Source organism: Delphinapterus leucas, chromosome 4, assembly GCF_059928025.1.
Source record: "Delphinapterus leucas isolate spDelLeu-1000000601 "Yukka" chromosome 4, BTC_Dleu_Yukka2, whole genome shotgun sequence".
NCBI classification, from domain to species: domain Eukaryota; kingdom Metazoa; phylum Chordata; class Mammalia; order Artiodactyla; family Monodontidae; genus Delphinapterus; species Delphinapterus leucas.
This window is the reverse complement of record NC_143132.1, coordinates 70,344,030-70,371,545: the sequence shown is the minus strand read 5'-3', so window position 1 is coordinate 70,371,545 and position 27,516 is coordinate 70,344,030. Positions and strand designations below refer to the sequence as shown.

Here is a 27,516-nt window from a genome sequence, read left to right as displayed (position 1 = left end):
AAGGGAGAAAAGAGCTAGTCTGATTGACCTTAACTACCAGACTAGTTCAGCTCGTGATTGGAGTGGTTTACTTCTACCAGAAAGATGGCCGGTTTTCTCAGATCCTCCAAAGACAGATCTGCCTGTCGGTCATTAGAACACTCTGCTGTGAGTGATTCGTGTCTAGTTGGGGGAGTGAAGTGCTCGCTTACCAGTCGTCTTAGACAAGGGCAGCCCGCCGAGTGTGTTGAAGGGAGGTTGGGGGGCTAAAGGCTGCTCTGTGGAAGGAGCTATAGGGGAGACTAAAAGGGGAGGCGTCCAAGGGGAGTGGCTGTCAGGTACAGAGTCGAGCAGGGAGGGGCAGGATGCCCCAGGGCAGGCTTGGGTGGCAGCCAGGAAGGCCTAACACCCATCAACCTCTGTCCCTCAGGAGAAGATCGGCTGGCGAAAGGACGCGCTGCACTTGCTGGTGTTCACGACGGACGACGTGCCCCACATCGCGCTGGACGGAAAGCTGGGGGGCCTGGTGCAGCCTCACGACGGCCAGTGCCACCTGAATGAGGCCAACGAGTACACTGCCTCCAACCAGATGGTGCGGACCGGGGACCCCAGCACCGGTCCCGCCACCCTGCCTGTGGTCCGAGGCCTCGCCGGCCTTTGCCACCTTCCTCTGGACCTCCACTCACCGACTTTCCACCCCATTCTTGGGACTGGGTCTCTACTCCATCTTCTCCAACTGGGCTTCTAGAACTTCTCCTCGTCATTAACTTAGAACATTTCTCAGGGATTTCTGTAGCTGGTTCATCTTTCTGCTTTTGTGCACCCACATGGGGCGTGTTTGGTCGAGGGAAGAGGTGACCTGGCGAGACAGGATGGATCTCAAAGGGGAGAGGTGGTTTTGCACGAGGGAGAGGACTGTGTTCCAGCAGAGCCAAAAACTGGGATAGAAGTTATGGGGCAAGACCAGCGAAGACAAGACTTCCTGACTTCTAGAAATGGGTTTCCTGATGCCCTGAGTTCCATCAGTGTCAGGGGTGGGGTGGCAGGTGTCCTACACGGGAGGAGAAGCCCCAAGGACCTTCCATTCCCAGGAGCCTGGCCCTGGGGCCATGCGATTAAACAGAACTTAGGCAGAATTTCAAACATATGCTAGGCCAGTGAAGTGGACTCTATCTAACTATCAACCAGACCCAACAATTAAGATTTTTCCACATTTGCTGTACAGTTTTTTCCTCCCAAAATCTACACCCTCTTCCTTCCCAAACCCATTCTGGTGTCTGGCTAGAGAGCAATTCTTCTAATTCTTGCTGGACTAGCCCATTATCTCCAGTTTTAAGAGGTGGTCAAGAGTAATGGAGTCTGGATAAAGAACTCGTAACTGTACAACCTGATAGCTGTAGAACTCACCGATGAGGACCCCTGCGTCCATCATCAGCCCTTAAAGTCCTTCCGGATGTTGCTGAGCTGCCTCGAGGTGTCCTCCCTCCCTTCTTGCTCTGCACCCCTCCCCCTCTGTAGCCCAACTTTTAGTCCAAATGTCAGCAGCCTCTTCTGCCCGTTCTGAGCCATGAGAGGACTGAGCAGAGCCTGTAGGGGACATTGGCAGGCCCAATATTGGGCACAGGAAAAGGAAAAATAGGGCAAGGAGATCAGGAAGATCAGTCTTAGGGAAGAGAGGGAAGATAACAGGTGTTGACGGTAGGTGGTCGGACGTGGTGGCTCTCCTTTTGGGGACTTCCCCCCTCTGCCCCATTCCTGCTGAAGGGATGGAAACACGGACCAAGTGTGGGAAACGTCCACTCATCACTTCTCTCTTCTGTGTTGGAGGGGTAGGAGGACTGAGTCTAGTCTAGTAGGTGCCAGAGGGTCCTTTCCTGGAGAATCTCCCCTACAGTTTCTCAGTAAGGAGCTGACGATGGGGCGTGGTTATTAAGGCCCTGCCAGGGGAAGGTGCTTATCGTGGCAAGTGATGAGTTACTGAGTGCACGTTGGAGCCACATGCTCGTGTGTCAGCCTGGGAGAAGTGTTACAACCTTGACTTTTGCCTTGGCCTTAGGACTATCCATCCCTGGCCTTGCTTGGAGAGAAATTGGCAGAAAACAACATCAACCTCATCTTTGCAGTGACGAAGAACCATTATATGCTCTACAAGGTACACCTGGAGCGTGTGAAGGAGGCTGATGGCCTGAATCTGGGGGCCCTGCTGACCCTGAGATGAATGGGAGATTGGAATGTGGGGTCAGGTGAAGTGTGGGGAGGCCGGGTGAGGGGTGTTAACAGCCCTGTTCTGTGTGGGCGGAGATCCAGAGGAGGGTGGAATATAGCCCTGACCTGATCTACTGGAAAATAATAGTATTAAGGAAGCTCTTAAGCGTTCATATAGCAGTACGTACCAGGGAAGTTAAACATATGGTTTCTAATTTGGTAATGAGAAAAACTCTGGAAATAGTTTTTCAGATGATGAAATGGAAACACCCAGGGGGGAATAGGGAAGGATGATATACAATGAAAATGTACAGAAAGGAAGCTAGGCATCTGGGCAGGCTACATCACCAGTTCCACAGTCCAGAGTTTTTATGCCTTCCTGCAGAGTACGGGGGACCAGTGGGTCAGTTTGGGACAGGAATTTCCGAAGAAAACTACGGGTCTTGAGTGAACAGAGTAGTATGTGTGTGAGTCTGCCCTGTCTAAGAGAGACTCTTCCCGGGTCATCCCATGGGCCACCATTAGACATTTCCCTCGTGAATGTGCTCTTTCCCACGATCACAGGCAAGTTGCCTTTCACTAGAACTCTCCTCCGGACTGCTCAGGGAGTGTTCGTGTGAGCCAAGTGTGAAGCCCAGCTCACCTCTGACATCTTTTGAATTGAGAGGTTATGAGAAATTAATCCCCACCTCTAGAACAGCCAACCCGTCCCCTCTCTTTACTGCTCTTAAATATCCCCAAAAGAACCCTTGTCTGATGGTGTGTTTCTACTGCTCCTGCCTGAGATAATCATTGATAAAATGCCACTTACACCTTCTTGAGCTCTTTATCCTCTTTTAGTCTGAATCAATTTTAGAAGATGAAAACAAGGGAAGGAGGTTGCTTAGTGAAGATAGCAGGATAGAACATATCCATTTACAAATACCATTTTTAGAGAGGTCAGTTGCACAGACTGTACTGAGAATGCTACCGGATGCTTCAGGAGGGAAGACAGACCCACCTTGGCTTAAGCCAGCCTTGCTCAGAACCAAGGACCTCTCGCTCGGGAGGCATATCCAGTCCAAAGGCAGGCTGAGGGTGGCGGGTGTTTCTAACATTTCTGTCACTTTAGTAAGTGACATACTCAGGCCTTCGTACAAGTGAAAGAGGAAAGGCAGCCACTTCAAGGCTGCCTGCTTTGCCAAAGACTTCACCCGGAGATACCAGACCTCCTTGGGAAGGCACCATTCACGTTCATTTCCCTCCTAGGAAAAGAGGCTGTATTCGAGACCCTTAGAAAAGTTTCCCCTTTCACTTCTGCTGGCCAGGTCGAGGGCATCCTTGAACTGAACCTGGGAATGCCTATGTAGTCTAGGGGGGAGAGGGCGAGCACATCAATAATATGTTGACCTTAGAGGATGGAATTCCAGAGAGTTGTCCATTACATGCCAGAGAGGAGGGCTCTCCAAGAAGAAGCATGACATTATGCTTTAGGAACAGATCTTGTCAGGCCCTTTCCACCCAGACCTTCAAGAATCGAGATTCCACAGCCGACTGCAGCAACTCCATTCCCTTGTGCCTTCTTCTTACCTCTGCTTATGGCATCTTCTCTAGTTTACGGTGTGAGAGGGTGGCAGAATCAGTGCTGGGGGCCCTGACGGGTCTAGCTCAGTAGGGCAGTGTTCACTCTTTGACAGTGTGGAAAGGCAAAATGGGCTCATTTGTTTTCTTTTTTTTTTTTCCCCCCCAAGAATTTTACAGCCCTGATACCTGGAACAACGGTGGAGATATTACACGGAGACTCCAAAAATATAATTCAACTGATTATCAATGCATACAACGTAAGTCACTGGTTTCTTCCCCCACCCTCTCCCACTGAGGCCCCGGGAGCTGGTGTGGACTGAGGTGGACTCAGGTCTCTGTGTTCCCCGTGGTGAGAAGTGAGAAGCACACACACTGACTTCGCCTCCCAGTGGGCAGGACTGAAATCCCCCAGGCTTCTGGAGCTCCACATAGACCTGCAGACTAGAATGAGTCTGCACACTTAGGGTCTGATTGTAATCAGGTCCTCTCAGAGGAAACCTGAGTGGGCCTGTTAAATCCCGTGCTTTTGTAACCCGTCCTGTTAACTCGGCTCTGCCCTACTAAGTACAGCACTTAAGGATGTAGTTTAGCAGTCACTGCCACATCCCAAGCCAGTCACCCATGATTCCCAAACCTTTCTCCTTCCTACCCTCCTTCCTCTCAGTTTCTAACACTCAGGAGGTATTTGACTCAGACCTACCTTTTCTCGGGAAAACGACAAGCATGGTTTCTTGTGCTGGGAAGTATGTGCCCTCAGCTGTCCCCTCCTTGCAAGGCCTCCAGTGCCCACCCAGCCCCTCATGAGGCCCGGTAATTCCCAAATTGGGATTCAGAGTGCAGCTTCCTGTTAAAACAAAGTTCTGCATAGAGGAGATGTAGTTTAAGGAATAATGTTAGTCCTGAACTTACGTAGAATAGACATGTGGGCTAACCTGGGAATGTGATTAACCACTCTGGTATCACGTGTGTTAGAAAAACCATCTTACTTTCCCATGACTGATTTTCATATGTGTATTTGGAGCTCTGCCTTTCCAGTTGAATTTGTGACCCTACTGATGCAGCCTTATTTTGTTCATGTTTTTTTTTTTTGCGGTACGCGGGCCTCTCACTGTCGTGGCCTCTCCCGTTGCGGAGCACAGGCTCCGGACGTGCAGGCTCAGCGGCCACGGCTCACGGGCCCAGCCGCTCCGCGGCATGTGGGATCTTCCCAGACCGGGGCACGAACCCGTGTCCTGTGCATCGGCAGGCGGACTCTCAACCACTGCGCCACCAGGGAAGCCCCAGCCTTATTTTGCGTTACTGCCCAGCTAGACCAGGAGCTGTAGGTAATGGCCTCGCCACGGGGGACCCAGAGCTTGGGGGTTCCCAGCCCTCACCTGGTCTCCTGGGGTCTCCTGGAGCCTCAGTGTCCTGAAGGCGGTGAGTGGGCAGCAGTGAGGACTTGTGGCCGGTTTTCCGTCCTCCGCACCTCCACCTTTGTGCAGCTAAGGATCCTCTGCCTCTCACACAGGCTGTGATCCGCCTCACTCCGGGAACTTCCTGTTGCGAGAAACTAGACTTCCTTCTCCTTTCCTAACTTATTCCCCCCACATACTAACGTCCTCTTTTCTGACCTCTGGCCTTTAATCCTCATCGTATCCCGTGGCCACCTCAGAACCCACTGAGACCAGATTTCCAGGTTAACTACACTTGGCGGTTTTCAGATTCCGCAGTGAGTGGACGCGTAACATGCTGAGAGTCTGAGAAGAGTGTGTGTCGGCGGGGGGCTGGGCCTACCCAATGTCACCCCCGTCCCGAGGGCCACTCTTCACCATGATGCCTTGGGCCTCAAGCTCTGGACATGGAACAGAGGAGTCAGTGCGAGAGCCGGAGGCCTACCCTGGGCTGCTCTCTCTGTCCTGCTGGGGTCCCGGGGCTTAGAGACCCCTGCGTTAGCAGGGGGCCACTGCTGGACCCGCTGTCAACAGTGCAGTGACCAGTGCTTGCCTCCTGCCAAGCCAGGGCCTTTGGGGAAGAAATGGCTGAAGGGCAATCACATCCTGGGCTTTGGCGTGGGCTGCGGATTTCTCCTGGGTTTCTGGGGAGGAGCCACCCCCCAGCATTTCCATCCTAGGTCAGCTCCTGAGTTCTGACGCCCTGGGTGGCTGACAGAGCTCTGGGGCTCCCCCGGGAACGTTTCCTGCCAAAGGCCCAGGGCCCTGCTCCTCGAGACTTTAATATAGGAGGGCGTCATGACACCCAGTTCTGTGGAACTGGTGGGGTGGTGTGCACCAGAAATGGAAAAGGGGCTCTGCTCAGTCAGCGTTCTGTGCGGCCAAGCGGTTTGCACGTCCACATCCGTGTGCGGGTCCCCTGATGACCAGGGTGCACGAGACAGTGGTGGTGGTTCCCTGGGCAGGATCTCATAAACGCTCAGTGCTGCTCTCCCTCTGAGGCACGTTGCATTGGCCCTGAGCAGGATTCATGGTAGATAAACTCGTTTTCTTGATGGAAATCCAGGGGCCTGGGTTTAGGCAGAGGTCAGGAGAGGAGCAGGGAGCCCTTTCTGCGGCTGAGGATTTGGGAACCAGAAGAGTAGAGAAGGGGGTCTGTTCCAGGCAGGAGCTGCGTTTGGAACCTGGGATGAGCCCCCTGAGGACCTTTGGGAATCTGGTACTGTAGCTGGACTCTGAGTTAAACTGAGAACACGCTAGGAAAAAAGACGTGTGACTCATGAGTGAACGTGTGGAATTCAACCTTTAAAATGGGCGTTTCTGGAATACTATCCACAACGACTATGCAGATTCATTGGAAAATGAAAACAGATTTATCGAGAGATAATTAACCAACAATACAGTGTACAGATTTAAAGTGTATATTTTGATAAGTTTTGACACTTGTACACACCTGTGAAACCATCACTACATCAAGACAGTGAATGTATACATCACCCTAAAAAGTCAGGACCCTTGGTAACTCCCTACTTCTGCCCTTTCCTTCAGTGGAAATTTAAAGAAATATATTAAATATAGAAACAGCAAGGTATTCAGAGCACAGTCTAGTTGGTGGAAGCCGTGTTGGGGGTATGTTGGTGCTTGACGTTGATTAGCACCCTGTCCGCCGGCTGCCGTCCTTTCTGGCAAACGGGAAGGCCCGGGCTGGGCCTCAGCTGCCCATACTTCTGGATTTGAACCTGCACGGGTGTGTATGTGTGTATGTATATGTGTACGTGTGCACGTGCGCTTTGGCCTGCATGGGCCTGTGTGTGTGGACGTGCACTTTGGCCTGCACAGGCCTGTGTGTGTGTGTGTGTGTGTGCGCGTGTGTGCATACACACGTGCACTTTGGCCCGTGCAGGGGCTCTGGTTGTCCTTTCACCTGTTCCTCTCCCCGGCCACAGTCCAAGCACAGCTCTCATGGGACCATTTGTGTTTCTCTGCGTCACCTTGCCACCTCTGTGCTTTGGGGTTGACTTCTGCCTCGCTTAGTTGGTACACCGTCCGTGGGGACATCCTGAGAGGACTGCAGCAGAACACAGGTAACAGTGGAAATGGCCATGGTGTGACTCCAGGCTGTGGAGGGAGCAAAACAGAAAGGGCACGTTTAATGTAACGTCTCGTAGAATCGAGTCTGTCGTTCTTGGCTTTCACTGTGTGAAACGTTCACCTCTGGGCTTCGATTTCTATGTTTTTTCTTGCTGTGCCAACTTCTTTATTGTGAGAGATCACCAGCGTGGAGCTTTGCTGTACAGTGGGTGCTGGCGAGAGGTTCCCTTCCAGAGCTCAGAGGTAGGGCCCTGGGTGCATGCAAACACAAACACACACACACACCCCACCAGCATTATGTCACCTTGACAAAGGGGGGTAGGACTCAGAGAGAAATCATGGCGGGGGGGGGGTCTCTTTTCAGAGTGGGAAAGAAAAGAATGAGCTGGAAACCACTAGAGCTGCATGTGGAGGGTGACATCCGAGTCCTCTCCGAGCACATGTTTCTCTTTTTGTTGTTGCCATGAAGTCTGCTCCCACCCACTCCACAGCTGGCCTGACTTAAAGCAGTTGCAGATGGGACCTAGCCTGAGTATTTAATAGCCTTTAAACTTCTTGACATTGTCTTCTTGTCCTAGGGTGAGGAGTAAGGAATCATGTTCAGAGGCAAATTTGGTAGGAATTAATTGAATTTCAGATAATTATCTTATGACACAAAAGTTTTCATGCATCAGAACTGCACTGGCTGTGGCTTTGATCCTCTGCTGTATATCCTGTACTCCATCCATTTCATTCATTTGTTCAACAAATAAATACTGCCTAACGTGTGGCAGGCATCATGCCACACGGTGGGAATAAAACAGTGGACAGAACACAGTCCTGCCGTCTAGGAGCTCATAATCTTTGAGGGGAGACTGACTCAACCAGGATGCAACCTGACCATCTGCACTCTCCAAGATCAGAGCCAGTTTTCGAGTAAAGAAAGGCCCGGTCTGGTGACTACAGAGAGCACTGCCGGGAGACCCAGAAGGCCCGGTTCTGGTCCTGCCTGCCTGCCCCTGGCAGCTGAGTGGCCCTGGATAAGGCCCTTTCTTTGGCCTCAGTTCCCACTTCCATAAAATGGGAGGTTTGAACTGAATAATCTCCACAGTTCCTACCCGAGACAACATGGGGATCAGGAATAATACAAACTTCAGATCTGAACACAGAACTTGGGGGTCTCACGGCCAGAGTAGAATATAGGATTCTGTTTGCATCTGTTACAGTTACTGGTTCATTGAATAGGAGTCCCGGTCCCCAGTGCGCTCTCTCCCTCCTCCGAGTTCCCCATTAATGCTTCCGGGTAGTGGCTTCAGCACATCTTGATGGGAATGGCTGATGCTTTCTCCCAAAGTCTTGTTTGTGAGCCACGGGGCCCTCATATTTCATCAGACTGATCCCAAGTAATTTTTAAATAGCTCCGATCTACCTAGCCCTTTAATGATAAACTGTTTTGCCTCATCCTCACATTTATTTGCATTTAATTTTTAATTTACCTTGTCTTTCAAAAATTAAGTTTCTTCCAATAGGCCTGAGCTGTCTACCATAGCTGCTGTTAAAACATCCATGCATCCATGCATCCATGCATCCATCCATCCGTTCAGCAAAAGCTTGTGTTCAGTCTTAGAGAGAAATATGATATGGTCCTTGAAATTCACAGCTCAGTGGGGAGAACAGATTTGTGAACAGCAGGAGGGCTGTGTGTGCTGAGTGGCGCTCTCGAGCCCTCTGCCAGTGGAGGCTGGCACTAACAAGAGGAAGTGGATTTAAGAGAGTATTTTTAGAGCTGTAGAAGCACTTAGACAATTTGTTGCAAAGGGAGAGACTATTTTTTGCACAGAGTGTTTTCAACAAGCTGTTACTGTGTTGGGGAAGCTGCATATTTACCTAATTCAAGTTTGATACTACATGCTCAGCAGAAAAGAGAAAAAGAAAGAAAAGAAACCCCGTGAGAGCAGGAAGCACTTCTTTCCGTCCAACGCCCTGTTTCCTGGAGTGCGCCTGAGAAGGAGGTGGGAGTCTGAAGGGCTGTCAGTTGATCTGGAGGGGGTGTCCATGTGTCTCTCGGAGTATGTGCACCCTGCTATTCTGAGCGTATTTAGTGTATAAAAAATTCTTTTTGTAAGATGTGCCCTAACTACAAGCCAGTTATTTCATTTGGCCTCTGTCTCTAAAGTACGTCCTCCTTAGAGATACTCAGTGTCAATTTTTTAAACTTGGAGACCTACAGAAGGTTGTACAGACTTTTTACAAACTAAATACACCCGAGTAGGGCTTCCCTGGTGGTGCAGTGGTTGAGAGTCCGCCTGCCGATGCAGGGGACACGGGTTCATGCTCCGGACTGGGAGGATCCCACGTGCCGCAGAGTGGCTGGGCCCGTGAGCCATGGCCGCTGAGCCTGCGCGTCCGGAGCCTGTGCTCCGCAACGGGAGAGGCCACAACAGTGAGAGGCCCGCGTACTGCAAAAATAAATAAATAAATAAATAAAATAAATACACCCGAGTATAGAACCACCCAGGCCCCAAAGCAGAATATTACGAGCACCCAGAACCCCTCTGTCCTTTTCTGTTACTATCCCCTGGGGGTAACCATTAGTTGTGCCCGTTTTTGAGTTTCATATAAATAGAATCATAGACTATGTATGCCTTCTGCATCTGGCTTCTTCTGGGCTGTGTGATATGAGATTCATCAATGTCATGACATGTAGTCATTTCATTCATTCTGGTACTGTGTGATATTCTACATGAACACACCGTAATTTGAGAAAAAAAAAGTCTGTTCTGTTGATAGGCATTTGGGTAGTTCCAGTTTCTAGCTGTTACAGCGTTGCTGTGAACATTCGTACGTGTTTGCTGGTCAGTACACATCTCTGTTGGATATAATCCTAGTGTAAATTGCTTGTCTAAGGTTGACCTAAGCATTAGTAGGTACTGCCTAATGTTTTTCTCAAGGGTTGTACCAGTTCACGCACCCACCAGCAGGGTATGAGGCACCCAGTTGCTCCAACTCATTTCCAACACTTGATAATTTTAGTCTTTTATTGTTTCTAATCTGTCGGGTAATTCTGGCTTGATTTTTGCTTCATCCGTTGTCTTGAGAACATAATCCACGTATAAGGTCTTATTCTCTCAGAATGTAGTTCAGAGCTCATGAATTTGGACCTCATCTGAGGTGCCTGCTGAGCTGATGGAGAAGGAAGATAGGGAGCTGAAGGAGGGCGGGGGGAGGAGAGAGAAGAGCAGCTGAGCAAAGGAACATCATCCCAGGCACGTGCAAAGGCCCAGCGTCTGGGGCACGCACGGCAAGATTTGAGGCGCTGTCTGAAGCTGAGGGTGGGGATGGGGTGACTCTGCAGAGACTAGCAGGCACAGAGAATGAGCCCTGGAGCAGATGAGATTATCATATGGCAGGTGGGCCATTAGCGACTTCTCTGAGCTCACAGAGGGAGACCTCAGGCCAGGGCTAGTAAGATGGTGTGTGGGTGTGGAGAGGATGAAAGGGATGAGGGAGGGGCAGCGAACCTAGCCCACTGGCTCTTGCCTTGGCTTGAGATCCCGGAGTTAAAGGAAGCCGTGTGGGCATCAGAGAACCAGTGTGGAGAACATCTTGGCTGCAGCCTTTACTAAGTGGTTCTGGCTTCATCTTCTCTCTCTGTTCAGAGCATCCGGTCTAAAGTGGAGCTGTCCGTCTGGGATCAGCCTGAGGATATTAATCTCTTTTTCACTGCTACCTGCCAGGACGGTGTATCTTACCCTGGTCAGAGGAAGTGTGAAGGCCTGAAGATCGGGGACACAGTAAGTTCTCACCTCCCATTTGTTTATACTTGTTAATGTTGGTCATCATTCTTTGGCTTCTGATAACTTTCGTGACTTATTAGAGGCCTTTAGGAGTTTGTATTCTGTCTTCCAACTCTGCATGCTGGAGGACTTTCCTAAGCCTGCCCTGTGCTGTCTTTAAGATGCAGGTGGACTTAGTAAAAAGCTCCAGGCAGCACACAGCCTTCAGTGCGTTGTCACTTAAGGCTTCCTCAGGTTGACATTGTGCCTTTGGTGTCTTAAACCATCATTATCTTTGACGGGGATGAAATCGGGTGGGAGAGTGTAGGTGGAAAGCTAAAAGACCCTGCCTTCGTTTCTAGTCTTCTGCAGCTTGCCCTGTGCCTTGGGTAATCCGACTTTCACTTTTCCTTTCTGTAAAATATGAAGAAAGCCATCCACCTCTTCTGATTTGATGAGATGGAATGGATAACTCTGTTGCAATAGTGGGCATGGATGCCTTGTCTGGATTTAAGTGGATATAACTAAATGGTGGAGAAGCAACATTGTGTATAAAGATGTGTATCTGTATTCCAAGCCAAGGACGTGAGGGAAGGAGGAAGATATATGGATGATGAGAACAAAGATGAAATACTGGCTCAGAGGCAGGCAGAGTGGTGATGGAGAGCCATCCTCACTTCTAGAGAGTCCTGCTGCCAGAAGCAGACTGTGAGATCCATTCCTTGCTTTATTGACACATTTTTCATTGCTCAGAAAATGGAAAGGCAAATAGAGGACTGAGGGAAAGTTCTCTTCTGTAACTAAAGAATCTGGTTGGAACCAGAAAAATTATAGGGACCTTAAAAATACATGACCGTATCTCCTGGGCTTTCATAAGCACTAATGATGGCCAAGGTGGAGATAAGCAGACATACCCTGGATTCCAGGGAAACGGCTCCAAAAGACAGAGGTGTGGCCACATGACTCCTTACACTGCAGCGTGGTCTTCTGGAGCTGCCTCACGTTCTGTAATTGATTCTCTCCCTCCTTCCCCTTCCCAACTGCCCTTCGCCCATGTTACAACCCACAGGCGTACATCTCACCCATTCTAAATCTTAACAGTGGTACCTCACCCCAGCAAAGGGACCATTCAGAATGCGGTATCAAGGTTGAGAAAGTGAAGGACTCTAATGACTAGGTAACAGATCTTTTTCTAACGCAGGTTTTTTTCCAAGTTTCTTTTTGCTTTAAAAAAAAAAAAAATTGAAAGATTGGCCTAATCAAGTTTTCAAACGATGAATCATTAAACATTTTAAATGATTATTTATGGTGTTTCGCTAAGAAGGTACTCATAGAATAAGGTGACACTGCTGTAACAAAACTCCTATTCCCATTTTCCTATCGACCTGAGTAAATTTTGGAGAGAGTGCTTTAATCTATACAAATAAAAAATAGGAGTAGAATTGATGCCATTCCCTGTCTTATTTAGCAATGAGTAATATTTTCAATGTACATGAACTGCTTGGGTGGGGAAAGACCCATCTCATTAAAGTGGCACATCCAATAAAATTTTATTTTTAATACTTGTCAAATTTTGTGATATATTTATGTTGTTTTGATCAATTGCAATGATTAATCAACCCAGATGATGTTTTTAAAAAACACAAAAGTCTTATAGTCACCGGCTTTAAAGAGACAGCTGTGAAAAATGGAAGGAGGCAGAACTAACCAGAAAAACTACACGTAAGTGGATTCTGTGGATCTGTGGATGGGATGTTTGGTGCAGTGTGTCAGGAAAGCTAAAGAATGATGTGTGAAAAACACCCAAACAAGGAACCTTTATGTGAGAAAGACTGAGGCTCCAAGGTGGGGGGCCCTGGCTGCTGGTGAGCACAAGCGCCAGGAGTCAGAGCTGCAACCACTGATGCCAAAGTTCGTGTTTTTTTCCTTATACCTTGTGCATTTTGAAAGTAAAAGTTTCAGAGGAGCTAAAGGTGGGATCATCACCACTTTTGTACGGACACTCTAGGGTACAGATTTTGTTTTTTGCTAGGATAGGATACTTCGGAAAAATAGGAACATTGTCCAGAAGACAGGAAAGGATTTTAAGTGGCATTTTTCACAAAAGTGGAAAATCTCAGACGTATTTGGATGACTTCTAGAGCATTTGAAACGGAAGGAAGAAGGGTGCTTCTCCCACGCCCTCCACGGCAGTTCCACACGGGCGGGCCAGGGAGAGCCTCCCTTGGGGTCCCAGGGGCCGTGGTCCTGTTGAGACAGAGGCCCAAAGGCAGGCCTGCCATGCTGGCTCCTTGTTTCCTCTGTCTGCCCAAGAGGCCACAGTCACATGGCCCCCAGCTCTGCCGCCAGGACTGTGAGGTTTTGTTTTCTGTGGGTAGAAACAAGCTGACACAGAGCAGTGGCCACTTGCCTGTCATAGCCGGACCCGGTGCTGCCTGCAGGCCACCAGAGGTGAGCTCTTTGAGGCCCTGGAGGCAGTGGGGGGCAGAATCCAGGGCAAAATGGAAATGTGGGGTCCTTGTTAAAAAATAAAGAATTTCAGGATGACAACAGCAGAGCATTAAACTAAGCACGGGCCCTTCTGAGCATGGGGCTCTGTGTGACTGCACGGGCACGTGTCCATGGAGCTGGCCTGGAGGGAGAACTGGGGGGCTTCCCCTCAACCCCCTTGTTGCTGAAGGAGAGATGTACTTCTGTCCCTCATCTCAGGCTGAACTTTCTCCAAAGAGCTGAGAGTTGGACTTAGGTTTGCTCCTGAGCATGTGGGCATTTCCCCCTTGACATTTGTCCCGGGGACAAATCTGGTGGAGGAAATGTAGGTGCAGGAGTCGACCCCATAGGGTTGGGGGCAGTGATGAAAGCTGGGCCTGGTGCTGCGGGAGCCCCAAGGAAGAACGACCCCGCATCGCAGAGGGGGTGCTGTTTGAGCTGAGGCTCCGAGTTTTCCAGACATAGAAAAGGGGTGGGGAGGCCCCATTAGTGGTGAGTCCGAGAAGGTGTGAACGAGCATTGATTGCCCTACTGCAGGTGGGAAGCAGCTGAGGTGGGGAGTGGGTTGGGAACTGAGAAGAGAGGAGCTGGGGCTGCAGAGGCAGGATTGGGCCAACTGGTAGGACATACATGCCAAGCTAAGGCGTCTGGCCATTATTTGGCAGGCATTATTTCCGTTCTTTAGTGCCATGAGCTGGGAGGGCTCTGGGTAAGTCAGAAATGGCGAGGAGGGTAGGCAGGAGTAAAGAGCACAGCAGAAGGGCCCGGGGGCTCACTGGAGGAGAGGGGTTAGGGAAAGCAGGCAGGGTGTAACTGCCGTCAGGTGCATCTCAGGGTCTGGCCTGTGGATAAGGACATGGCCCATGGGGGAGGGGGAGCCTTGGGACAGCTGGGTTCAAGGGGCATCCGGGCAGGTCTCGTCTCTGTGTAACCAGAGCTTCCTGCAGAGGTGGAGGAGGTGGGCGGGCACCGTCTCCATGGTCACTTCCAATCAGAGGCCGCGGTTCTGTGACTGTCCTGTGACCTCTGGGTTAAGAGATCTATCTGTCCAGGCAAGAAGCAAGGGGAGGTAGTAGGGGGTGAGGGACAAAGGTTGTCCTCAGAGAAATATTCCTTACATGAAATCTTGCAGTCCCAAATCCAGTGATTTCTGTTTTTTTCCCCTAATTTTCCTCCCAGCATCAACCAGGGCTGACTGAGTGGGCCTGGCCACTGGGAGTCAGTTTTCTCATGAACTGGCTTTGACAAATCAGTATGCAAGTGGCTGGCTGTGCGACTGGCACTAACGCCCGGTACAAAGGACCCAGTGAGCCCCGTTGGGGGCTTCCCACAGCGTCCCGCTCTCCGGCCCCTCCCCTGGGGCTCTCCACCCCTTGCCCATGCCCAACGCTTTGTCTCAGCGAGCTCCTAGTGGACTTGGCATTTGCAGAGCGTGGGTTTGGGTGGGGGCTGGGTAGCCCCTTTGAAAGGGTGGTCAGGCCGGCAGCCCTGTGCGGGAACCAGGAGCATCCCAATGAGGTTCAGATAATAAGACTGGGCGGGAGGGAGGACTGCTGTGTCCGCGACCTTCCTCTGGAATCTCGGAGTGGGAAAACGGAAAGTCTCCTGGAACTGGGGAGCCTTCCCTTTCAAGAGTCCACAGTAATCAGGGAAGAGAAGCCTCATTCCAGCTGCCTGACAGACTCTCTGGATTCTTTCCTGAGCCCTCAGGGAAATGGACTCTGAAGAGAGGAGTAGCAGAACAGATTGACTTGCTGTTGCCGAAGTGCTTTTTATAGCATTCCTGTGCCCAGCAGGACCTGAGACTTAGTGGCTGAAACGGAGCTGTTCTCTGGTTATCAGGTGGCCGGCTGTATGCTAGGCTGCATGGGGCCCGACAGCTTGGACCTCGGTTAGACCAGAGCTTTGGCTGAAGAAGGTCACGGGGACCTGCTTAGAAGCCAGGCCTTAGACCGGGCAGACAGTGTGTGAATCGTTCTGAATCCTGGGTGATCAGCTGCCGGCACTGATTCAGGGGCATCCCCAACCTTTCCACTCCCTCTCCAGCAAACACAGACGTCTGCGAGGCCCAGGAGATTTAATTCCCTCTCTTGTTACTTGATCCCTTGGTGCAGGCAAGTTTTCCTGGGGGAAGGTTATGCTCACAGATGGACACTCCCCACAGTCTTGCAATAATTAAATGCCTTTGGTTCTTGGTCCAGGCTGTTTCTTTGTAATTTTTTCCACTTCTGACCCGCAGCAGCCTTTGTGGGGGACCGGGCTTTCCATTTAACAAATCCAGCAAAGTTATTCCCCTGGGAGGTAGTAGGCGTCTCTCCGAGCCTCAGAGGGAGGGATGTTCATCTATCTCCACATTCTTGATGTCCCATGGCACCTCGGTCAGGTGCAGCCTCCCTGTCCTTCCATCTGCAGGCTCAGGTTATCCCCAGCCCAAGGCAGGAAGGTTGAAAGTTGACCAGGAGCTTCTGGTCACTACTGGGTGGGTTCCCATCTAGTGGTCCCTCTGTGAGCCGGGCCTCTCTCTCTCTACTCAGGTCTGGACATCTGCCTCATTCCCTACTTCTAGGAGGTGACATGCCAAGGAGAGCACAGGCCCAGCCCCACCCCTCCCCAGCTGTGTGACCAGCACTAAGCTCCCGGAGCCCACCAACCCCGTTTTCCTTCTGGTAAATGAGGATGCCTCCTCCTAGGGCACGTAAATGAGATGCGCGTGGAAATGCCCAGCACAGGGCCTGGTGCGTGTAGTGCTCAGCACCTGGTAACCGTTAGGCAGGTTGCAGTGCCCTGGGTGGGTCCGCATCTTTCTTCCTTACCTCGAGAGCCCACCTGTACCTGAGGGCCTTGGAACCGGGTTGTGAACGTGCTTTTGCCAGTCTCTCCCTTTGCCGCCTCCCACCCCCCACGTGGTGGTGGGGTGTGGGCCCGTCCCACTGTCTGCAGCTGGCTTGCTTCGCCCAGCGTCCTCTGACCCTGGCTCCTGGTCATTGTCCTCAGCGCACCTGTCTGACGGTGTCTGCTGTGATACTGCTTCACTAATGCCGACTCCTGGTGTCTTGTTGCCAAGCAGACTCTCTCCAGGACCTAGGAAGCGGGGTCTCCTGCTCAGCCTCACGCGCTCCGGCTCCCACCCTGCGGGGGGGCGTCCCAAGATGTCACAGAGGGGAGGCCTTTTAGAATTAGTAAAGATCCCAAAGTGACAAGGATCTGTAGAACGTTTATTTTATTTTTTTTGCGGTACATGGGCCTCTCACTGTTGTGGCCTCTCCCGTAGCGGAGCACAGCCTCCGGACGCGCAGGCTCAGCGGCCATGGCTCACGGGTCCAGCCGCTCCGCGGCATGTGGGATCTTCCCAGACCGGGGCACGAACCCGTGTCCCCTGCATCAGCAGGCGGACTCTCAACCACTGCGCCACCAGGGAAGCCCTCTGTAGAACGTTTAGAAAAAGATATTTTGAGTGTTCTCCAGAAATATACGTTATTACCTAAAGAGTACCCAGTAAAGCAGGTTATTGATTTTAAAAACCAGTTCTATTCCAACCCAAATAATAGAGTTAACAATACCCGTAGCTAAAAGTGGTTCCTAACTTGTTCTGAGTTTCAGAATGTTCTGAGGAGCCTTTTGAAAAAGAAAGATGTCTGGGCCAGAGGCGGTGGGTCAGTTTCTGGAGTGAGACCAGGCCTCTGTTGGTTCAGGGGAGAAGGACTTCACGATGGTGTTTGGTCAGGGCGTGCCACTACCTGTCTGCAGATTTCCACAGCGCCCTGCTTGGAGGGCCGTGCTGGATGATTCTCACCACATGGTGGCGGGGAGGGGATGGTGGAGTCACGCTGTACTCCCTGGGAGAATCACAGCGAGCAGTGTCCTTGCTTTCCTCACATCCCAGCCATGTAGGCTGCTAACAGGCATCTTTCCTCCATTGCCATCTGCCAGCGAGGTCCACCTTGCTGCCTGTTTCCATGGCAACCCATAAGCAGCTCGGGAGTTAGCAACACTCCTGTACATGCTTTGTTCAATAAGAAAAAGTCTGTCCATGTGTGTGGCAATGTTGCTTCTTTACAACCTCTGGACCGTGGACTGATTGTGAAAGACACAGCTGTGAGGACCACGCAGAGAGAAACTGGGGCAGAGGGAGGCTCAGGTGTGTCTGTGAGGAGATAGATATGCTGGAAGGGGGACACAAGAGTCATCTCTCCCTTCTCCAGCAGGGGAGGAAACACCTCTGAAGAAGGGCAGGCAGTTGCCAGGGCATCTCGACCACAGCGCCCCCTGAGTTCAGGGAGCCACGTCTAACCTGGCATAGAGGGAGGTGCCTGGTAAATTGTTGAATATTTTGTTGACTTTCAAAATGGAGACGGGAAGAGCATAGGATAGAAGTGAAAAGGGGAGAAAGAGAACCTTGTAACCTTGAGTGAACCTTTCTACCTTCCTGTGGAAGCCCTTTTCCTCTAGGAGGTAAAAAAGATGATGAATGTTAAAGAATCAAGCATGATGCCTGTCAAATGTTGGCACGCCTGAATACGCCCTTCCTGGGTAAAGTGAAGGGGCTTGCTGTCTCCGGGGCCTCTTCCTCCTCGGGCCGTTGGAGTGGCCCTCCGTGAGTGTGGGGAGGGGCTGGATTTGGCCCCAGTTCTTCACTGAGGACCTTGGAGGAACTGTGCTCAGGCCAGGCCCCTGGCTGATCAGGAGGCTGGTGCAGACAGCGGGAGGCCCAGATGCACCATGGCCACCACGTCCCCTCTCTTTCTCCTGCGCAGGCATCCTTTGAGGTGTCGGTGGAGGCCCGGAGCTGCCCGGGCAGACGCGCGCAGCCCGTGTTCACCCTGCGGCCCGTGGGATTCCGGGACAGCCTGGAGGTGGGGGTCGCCTACCACTGCGGGTGTAGCTGCAGCACGGGGCTGGAGCCGGACAGCGCCAGGTGCAGCGGCAACGGGACTTACGTCTGCGGCCTGTGTGAGTGCAACCCCAGCTACCTGGGCACCAGGTGCGAGTGCCAGGAAGGGGAGAGCCAGAGCGGGCACCAGAACCTGTGCCGAGAAGCGGAGGGCAAGCCCCTGTGCAGCGGACGTGGGCAGTGCAGCTGCAACCAGTGCGCCTGCTTCGAGAGCGAGTTTGGGAAGATCTATGGGCCCTTCTGCGAGTGCGACAACTTCTCCTGCGCCAGGAACAAAGGAGTCCTCTGCTCAGGTAGGCACCCCGCAAGCACTTTTGCTCTGAGCCAGGCACAGGCCTGGGTGCCATTTGGACATCCCCAAAGCATGCTTTATACTTACTGCCACAGTCCTCCTGGGAGAAGACGAGGGCAAACCTTGGGGGTGGGACCAGTGTGTCGAATGCAAAAGCAGGAGATGGCACTGCTACGTGATGTGGACTCTCAGAGTTGGAGGGGTCGGCCGTGGGTCATCCAGGACTTAACCACACAGCATTCCTGACACACAGGTGATCAGCCTCTTCTTGATTGCCCCTGGGGACAGGGAGCTCCCTGGGGCCAGAAGAGGTTATTCCCTTGTTAGACATCCCGTTCATCCCCTATGGCTGCTCTAATAAATGACCACAGACGTAGTGGCTTAAAACAGCACAGATGTATTCTATTCTAGTTCTGGATGTCAAAAGTCTGAAATGGATTGGCTAAAATCCAGGTGTTATTTGGCTAAAATCCAGGTGTCAGCAGGGCTACATTCCTTCTAGAAGCTCTAAGGGAGAATCTGTTCCCTGGCCCTTTCCAGCTTCTAGAAGCCATTTGCATCCCTTGGCTTGTAGCACCGTCCTCTGTTTTCGAAGCCAGCCGTGCAGCATCCTCAGATATGTCTCTGACTCTGACCTCTGCTTTGCTCTGATGCTCCTGCCTCTTCCTTATAAGGAGCCCTGCGATTTGCGTTGGACCCACGGGATAATCCAACGAGTCTCCCCATCTTAGGATCCTTGACTTAATCACATCTGCAGGGTCCCTCTTACCATGTAAAGTAACGCTGATACGAATTCCAGGGATTAGGCCGTGCACATCTTTGAGGGCCATCGTTCTGCCTCGCATAGACATGATTTGAAAGTTTCCTTTTATATCAAACAGAAGATTGTTTCTCAGTCACTTCTGCTCAGCGGTTCACATTTTAGGCTCCCTCTTCCGCATGACAAACTGTCAAACGTCTGAGAACTTCTTTATGTTTCTCTGTTCTCTTTTCTTATCCAGGCTACACACCAGGTCTCTTCCTTCTCTGAGGCTCTATCATTTTGTTAAGTGTCCCTCTCAGAATCAGGCGTGTTATTTGTCATCTGGGTGACGAGGGTTCAGCCCCGAGTTCAGCGAAACATTTGCTCCCTGTGACCTGAACGTTCCACTTCCATTAACACATCCTAACAACACTCACTTTTTCTTTTCTGTTAAACAATCACATCGTACCGTTGAACTTGGTTTTAACTTTACTATACCAGAAGTTGAAGATTTTTAATATTTTGAATGAACTATAGCCAAGCCAAGTTTCTGTTGTGTCACGTCGGGGCACTTAAGCTTTTGAATCTAAGCATATAGGACTTTACGTGGGTCCCAGTTAAATTACAGTTTGGCAGCTCCCATTCTGGGAGTTGCGCTCTGATGAGATACTGTAAAACCATGTCTCTAAAGGGTCATTCTGTCCGACACCATGCCACCTGCAAATCGAGTAAGCAGAACAATTTTAGGCAGGATGGTAGTTTCTTCTACTGCTGTGTATTCTGTTTCCAGGATTCCTTCTTTGTGAACGGTCTTCCAGTGGTAAAGTGTCGATTTAAAAGGCACTTAAGGGTGTGGCGGGGAAGATAAAGCGCAAACATGGGAAGCAAATCAGAACATATAAATGATCTGTCACTGCGGGGGGGGTAACCATCCCTCCATGGGAGAAACAAGTGCAGAGGGTTGCACAGATGAGCGTAGGCCCGTGAGGCCTCTGGGGGCAGAATGCATCATAAGACAAGTATGAGCACACCCATGGGTGCAACGGAACCAGCATGCTCACACTCGGAATTGCTCCAGAAAATGTCGGACGTATAACGTCATAGAAGAGTCAGCTAGCTGGCAAGAGTCAGGATTTGATGTGCTGATCAGACAACAGGGATCCACTCTTCCTGACAGATTGGGTGGTTCCAGGGGGTGGCTCTGTCTGGATTAGCAGGAAAAGTGCTTAGGATCAGGCAGGTCCGAGCCTAAATCCACCACCACCAGCACCACCACGTGCTACCTGTGTCACTTTGGGCACAGAGCTGTTGTGAGCAGTAAGAGAATGTGTCTAAGGCACATTGCCTTGCTGACCACTGGCTCCTTTGAGAGTCAGTGCCGCACACCTCTGGGAGCCACAGCTGCTGTCCAGTGTGCAGGCGGGGCCGCCTTCCCCGTGAGTCGGGGCTTTGCTGAGGACTTCGGGCACGGCGGGATGGATGGACTGCCTGTTCCCTTTAGCAGCCACCATAAATGCTCCAAGAAGCCTGGCTGTGTCTGTAATTGCCTTTCAGCCGTGAATTTTTTTTTTTTTTATTTAACATATTAGCAAGTATTATCACGGAGCTCCCTCCTTACCCCTCAGGTACCAGAAATAATCCTCTGATGTGCCTTCGTCCAGAAGGCTGCTTGTGTCTGTGTTGCCCGGGAGCCAGGGCTGCTAGGTCGGACGATCTGTGCAGATCTCATCCCCATGGTTTATCAGCCCTACTGCCTGGGTTGTCTTGGACTTTGGGTTTTCCTGTCTCTAAAAACACCCCAGCACTCCCTTGTTTCTGCATCACTTTGAGAATTGAAAGAGAAGACGTGGATAAAGGACCCAGCACGGTGGTTGGCAGGAAACAGGGCCCAGCACATGGGGGCTGCCTCCCCTCCTTCCCTCAGATGTCATGTGCCTCCGAAAATAATACAGCACAGAGCCTGGAGGTGTGGGGCGGGTGGTACATGAGGTGCGAGAGGCCTTAGTAAGGAAAACCGGTCATTTTGGAAATTGGAGTATTCTGTAGCTGAGTGAATACCCACAGGACCCACAGTCCTCCTGAGCTAGTCTTGCATTTCAGGCTCCTGCCAGATGCTGGGTGCTCGCTCCTCCCTTCGCTCCATCCAGCCCTGTCGTGTTGAGAGACTCTCTTGTGTCCCCAGGTGTGGAAACAGGAGGTTCAAGATGCCCTTGGCAGAAATAGAGACACAGATGTAGAGAACAAACATATGGACACCAAGGGGGGAAAGTGGCAGGGGTGGTGGTGGTGCTGTGATGAATTGGGAGATTGACATATATACATTAATGTGTATAAAATAGATAACTAATAAGAACTGCTGTATAAAAAAATAAATAAAAATTTTTAAAAATGCCCTTGGGGCTCCCACATGTGCGGTGCTTTGAGTCACTAACTCCTCGGAATTGCTGAGCTGAGATGTCTTTCGTTCCCCCGAAGTTGGAAAGCTTGAAAAATACAGGGGGAGTTGATGGATGTGTGGTCAGTCTGAGCTGTCTGTCTCCTTCTTGGTGACCAGGATTAATCTGAACCATCTGGTGAACCAGACAAAGAACTTCTTTTACCCTCACTGGTTCACATGCATCCCTTCCTAAAGTGTGTTCTCAGTCAAGAGAATAACTCCAACTAGCTGTAGGATTATTCTTAGGTCTAGAATGTTCTCAGAGAAAGAAATTGTTCACCATTCCATCATTCATACTTTAAGAGGTTTTCCTTCTAAATTTTTTCTAAGTGTGTGTATGTATACAATTTTGTAGCTTCCTTTTTTTTCATATAATATTATATCCTAAGAAGTGCCTGAAGTTGAATTACTTGAATACATCAATAATTAGAACACTTGGCTGTCTTTCCACTGCATCCCCAGTTAGCCTCCTCCACCCCTTCACTGTGAAAGCAACAACTAGTTGAAGCTATCCAGGTCTTCCTGGAGACAGTAGTTTCTGGAATAAGGTCATGGTGGTGTGTGATCATCCAGGAAGGACGCCCAGCTCTGGGCAGGACTGATCCTCCTGGCCCGTCGATGTAGCACCCAGCTCCTTGTTCCTTGTCTCACAAACACTCCAGCTTGTTCAGGAGGCAGCAGCGGGTGGGTGAGGGATCCGCCCCCAGTTCCTTGTTCCCGTGGTCAGCTTTGGGCTCCCTCTCCGGAATTTGGCCCGCTGGTTTTGAGCTCTTGGATCACTGTTACATTCGGGGTTTTTGTGGGGGAGAAGTCTTATTTCTCAACAATGACTCTGGTCTTGAAGATGCTGACTCGGAGACTCACAAGCAGCTGACCTCAGCGTTCTCTCAGTGTTTCTCAGCCCTTCCCCCTGCAGCTGGGCCCACGGTGGCTGCGTGGTTCTGGTCCATCTTCAGATGGGGGCTGAGGCAGAGCCAGGCCAGGACCAGTGGGGACATCCTGGAGAGAAGCTCCTCCAATTCTCTGTGGTCTTTCCGTCTGTAAGAGGCTCCGGTCCTTACCTCCAACCAAGAGACAGGACCGAGGGGACGGGCTAGAGATTAAAGGCTTGTGATACGTTATACATCATAAAAGTTAGTAGTGAAGCAAATCTGACTAAGGTCTGGAAGCAGTTGAACAACTTGGTTATTACTTTTGTGACACACTGTCATGGGAATGTGTGTGCAGCCAGGGCTGCAGTTTCTCCGTCTGGTTTGTAGAGGCAACATAACTTAGAGAGTGGTTCTGTCCGTAGACTATTCCTGTGTGTTCAAAGGGAGCTATGGGGCCATTGTGAGGGCTTCTGTTCTTTTGAGTCTCATAAAGTGTTGACCCTTCAGAATCCCTCTGCTAATAGAACATGTGAAGAAGGACATGGTCTGTTTAGTTGTTTTCATTGTAATTAAAGGTTACTGCTCAAACTTTATTGTTCTTTGTTGGTTTCTGTACCCAAACAGTGTATTTCCTGGGATTTGAGTTACTCCGTTATGGTAAACTGTTGAAATCAGTCGCAGCCCTGATGCTTCCAGCAGTCTCTGTACTTAAAATGCATGCACTGGCGTACATGGAATAATTTGCTAATAGTCTACTTCTTGGGTTTCATACATTGAGAACATTTACATCAAATAGAATATAGAATTTTGAACAGAACGCTTTTGGTTTTGTGACTGTGAGATCCCAAAAGTATATGTAAGTAAGGTCTCATATATTTTACTTCATCTAATAGGTTTTTTTGGCCAGTTTGTCCATACAAATATATATATGAATCCTTTAATATGTGGCAGGCAATTAGAGGTCAAGGGGCCACTGCAGAGTTTTCTCTCAGATGTAAAAAAAAAATATGGAGAGTGATACTAGTGGCATCATTCCTAGTGGCCAGAGCCGGCATCCAAACACGGGTTGCTGGTCTGGGCTGATGTTTTCCAGAAAGTATCACAAGGTTATGTTAAGCCTCTCCTGGTAAAAGCACCTCTGACATTAAGCCCTAGCTTTGGACTTCCTGATTCTTGCCAGGTGAAACACCTCCATGGCAACAGTTATCCAGATATGTTTATAAAAATACCTCTCACCCTATTCATACCGTTTTCTTCAGAAATGTAATTTTCACACTCACAGTAAGTATCCTGGTGGCCATCTCTGGGACTGTGGTCACAGCTCTACCTTCTGTCACTGCATTGCAATTTGCATATTTCATAAATGACTTATAGGACCTTCTGGAATGCGGCTCCATGACAAAGGCCTCAAAAAGTACCTTTTGAATGAACCAAGATTTGACATATTTAATTTCCCAAGAAGAAAGGGGCCTCTTGGTGGCATTGCTACCACTGTGTGCCTCAGGTGGGATGGCCTAGAAAATTCTTCACATCTTTTCGTGTATATTAGTCTGTAGTCAGTTTCTTGATGGTTTACCCGGATGCTATTTGCAAATACAAAGATGCATTATAGAGAAAGGTCTCCTCTCTCTCTAAAGAGTACCCTCATAGCAGTGTGCTTTATCTGGTAATATAGAAATCCTAATTATGCACATGACAGCAGAGACCAAGAGAGTCATCTTCCATTTTGGAGTACTCAGAATATGGTGGCTATGAGAACAGAATTTGATACAGTATTCTTCAGTAACTATGATTGTAAGGAATGATACACCCGTAATTAGTAAAGATACTTCCACAAAAGACCACTTAACAGGACCTTCGAGGACCAGTGCGTGTTCAAATCTGGATTCTAAACCTGGCATTCCCCCTTTCCACCTCTGGCCTTGGACTCTTCACTTACCCTCTCTGACAAATTCTCTTATCTGTCAAATACCCCAGAGGGTTGTTGTAAGCATCAAATAGGATAATAACTGTAAAGCTCCTTGGACTCTGCCTCGCCACTCAGGGTGTGGAGTAAATGTTTTGAGCTGTCCTCCTCCTCCCTCCCTTCATGGAGGAAGATTTTCTTCCACAAAGATAAGCATCAGAGACATTCATGGCATCAGAAGAGGCTGGTTTCAGAAGTTCTCAATAGGCATCTATCTAATGGTCAGGAATTCTCTAAGAATTCCATCTGCATCCAGATATTGCTCAAGTTCATTTGAAAGGCAACAAGGTACCGAAATTTAGGGCTTAGTCACATAACAAAACAATGCACCTTTCAGACTGGCTGCATGAACCAGGTGAGCTGGGCTGCTCCGCTCTGGAGTCATCCAGCCTCTTGCAGCCTGAGGTTGGAGAAAGCTCTTTGGAAAAACTGTAGTGTAGTACGTGTCTGACCTTGGTGCAGCTGCAGATACTGGTCTGTCACTGAGGTCATTTTGTTTTAGGTAGAGTGCTGCATTCATGTCATTCAAGAGCTCACTGAGCATTCCTCATGTGCCAGGTTTTGTACTGGGTACCAGGGGTACAGAGTTGGAGTTGCTCACAGTATTGAATTAATTTCTAAATGTTTGTTGTCCCTAGAATTTTCCACTCCTCAGAAACTTTCTTCGATTGAGGAATGAGCATATGAACCACTTACTTCCACCATCCAGACTTGTGTGAGATCTTGAAAGATAGGAAGCATGTTGGCAAGCCATTTTGAGAACCTGCCTTGTTGCATGCGCTGAGCTCAGCTCTGGGAATGGAGTTTCCTTACTGCCCTTGCTCACTGCTCAGATCCTGATTCCAGAAACATCTTAAGCAACAATTTACCAGTGATTGTGAAAAATGGAGTAATCTGAGCACTGGCTTTCACCTCACCGCCCTTTTCTGTCTATTTAGAAAGGAAGTGTGCAGACACGGGAGCTTGGGATGAGGACTGCTCATGCCTTTGAACTTCAGGCCTGATCCAAGGTCATGGAGTTTGGCTTGTGAAGGAAATAATGAAACTTTAAAAAAAAAAAAAAAAGGAAAATCCTAGGAAAACCATGAGAAATGCCAAAGATAAGATGTTAGTCACGTATAGAATTGGGTGGCATTAACTTTTTGATACTGTAGAATAAATAACACATTAGAAAACTTTCCATTCTTAGTTAAATTGAAAAGGATGAGAGACCTCTGGTGACTGAAATAGTTATTCGTAAGGCTCCTTTGTTTCTATTTCTTGGGTGTTGAGCTGTCACTTAGAGTTTGGTCTTGATTTTGGAAACTGTGACATAACTGGTTATAGGACTCTGCTGCTCAGTGCTTTGGGTGGGGTGGGGTGGGATTGGATGGAGCCCTGTTTTCCTTTGGGGTAAGTGTTCCTGGCTGTCAGAACACTGACCTAAGGACTCCACCCAGATCCAAACGCTCGCTGGTGTCTGGAAGTTGCTCTGAGTGAGTTCAGTCTGCCAGAAGTTTTGCATCTTCTTGTTAATGAAAGGAACTGGGGTGACATGCATCACAGCCAATCTACTGACACTGCGTTGTGGTGAAGGAAAGCACAGTGTTTATTGCAGGTGCCGAGCAAGGAGAATGGGCAGCTCATGCTCAAAAGACCCTGACTCCCTAAGGGCTTTCAGGGAAGAGTTTTTAAAGGCAGTGTTAGGGGTGAGGGTTGCAGAGTGCCTGATCAGCTTATGGGCATTCTTCTGATTGGCTTGTGTTGAGGTAACAGGGTGATATTTTGGGAAATCTCAGTTATCAGTTTTCTGCCTCCGACTGGTCTGGGGTCTGTGGTCTGGGGACTATGTGCTGGTGCTCAGCATGCAGTCAACTTCCTCTACCTGGGGAGGGGTTTAGTTTCTGCAAAACAACTCAAGGATATGGCTCAGGATGTCATCTATAGCCCTTGAGGAGGAGCTAAGGGTCCTTGACTTTGTTTTATGGCTAAACTATTATTTTGTCTTGCTTGACCACTTTCCTTTGTGCCTGCATTTTTTCACTTCTCTGATTAAATTTGCTCTTTGGAACTTGGGAAGCCTTGGGAGGTTAAAGCTTTTCTACAAACAAAGAGTTGGAGGACACAGGGCAGGGGGAAGGTCTGTCCCTGGAAGACCACACAGGGTCCTGCTCGGTTCCACTCTCTGCTGGACACCTTCCTGAGCCCTGCCCCTCAGCCCACAACCATCACCCCCAAAAGTCTTCATCAGATGGCCCACCGTCCTTAAGCTACAGGAATATACTTCCCAGGTTGGTATGTTATTTGACATCACATCATTGGCCTTTAGGCAAACATTGTAATAATAATGATAATAATCATAATAAATAGAATCTATTTTAACACACTCTTTTAGTATATTGAGATGTTTTTCCTTGGAAACACGCTGAGGCTAATTTGTTAGTATTTTGTGCTCTTCATGAGCAAGCACAAAACTGTGGGATTATTTGCATCTTCTGCCTTTTCTACCACCACCAGTCACACGCAGTGGGTCAACTGTCTGTTACCTGCATTGGCTGTTTACATAGTGGGAAACTGAGGCCCAGAACCTGGACTTAAAGCACCTTGAGATTCTTGATTATAGATTCAGACGAGGAGAACCTTGTAAGTAAATAGTTACCTCATCTCCACCAGATTTTACTCATTTGGATTAGCTTGAGACCCTTCCCAAATCTCTTTAATACCAGCTCAGCCCTTCCTGCCACCACTGAAGCATTTAGCCCACATTTTCCAAGTCTTACCTCATAAGTGCTCTTTTATTCTGGTCAAAAATTTTAGGAAA

General features: G+C 49.6%; 1 protein-coding gene across 4 annotated transcripts in view; it reads left to right on the top strand.

The window, feature by feature from the left end:
- Positions 1–27,516, top strand: part of ITGB5 (integrin subunit beta 5) — a 108,954-nt gene that overhangs the window by 60,680 nt on the left and 20,758 nt on the right. For 3 of the 4 annotated variants that reach the window (XM_022567587.3, XM_089910604.1, XM_089910605.1), the window contains 5 exons: positions 410–571; positions 2,036–2,131; positions 3,915–4,004; positions 10,910–11,044; positions 18,271–18,700. In XM_022567587.3, the coding sequence (XP_022423295.1) occupies positions 410–571; positions 2,036–2,131; positions 3,915–4,004; positions 10,910–11,044; positions 18,271–18,700 (913 nt within the window). The remainder of the gene's footprint in view (positions 1–409; positions 572–2,035; positions 2,132–3,914; positions 4,005–10,909; positions 11,045–18,270; positions 18,701–27,516) is intronic. The other variant, XM_089910602.1, reaches the window with a different exon arrangement.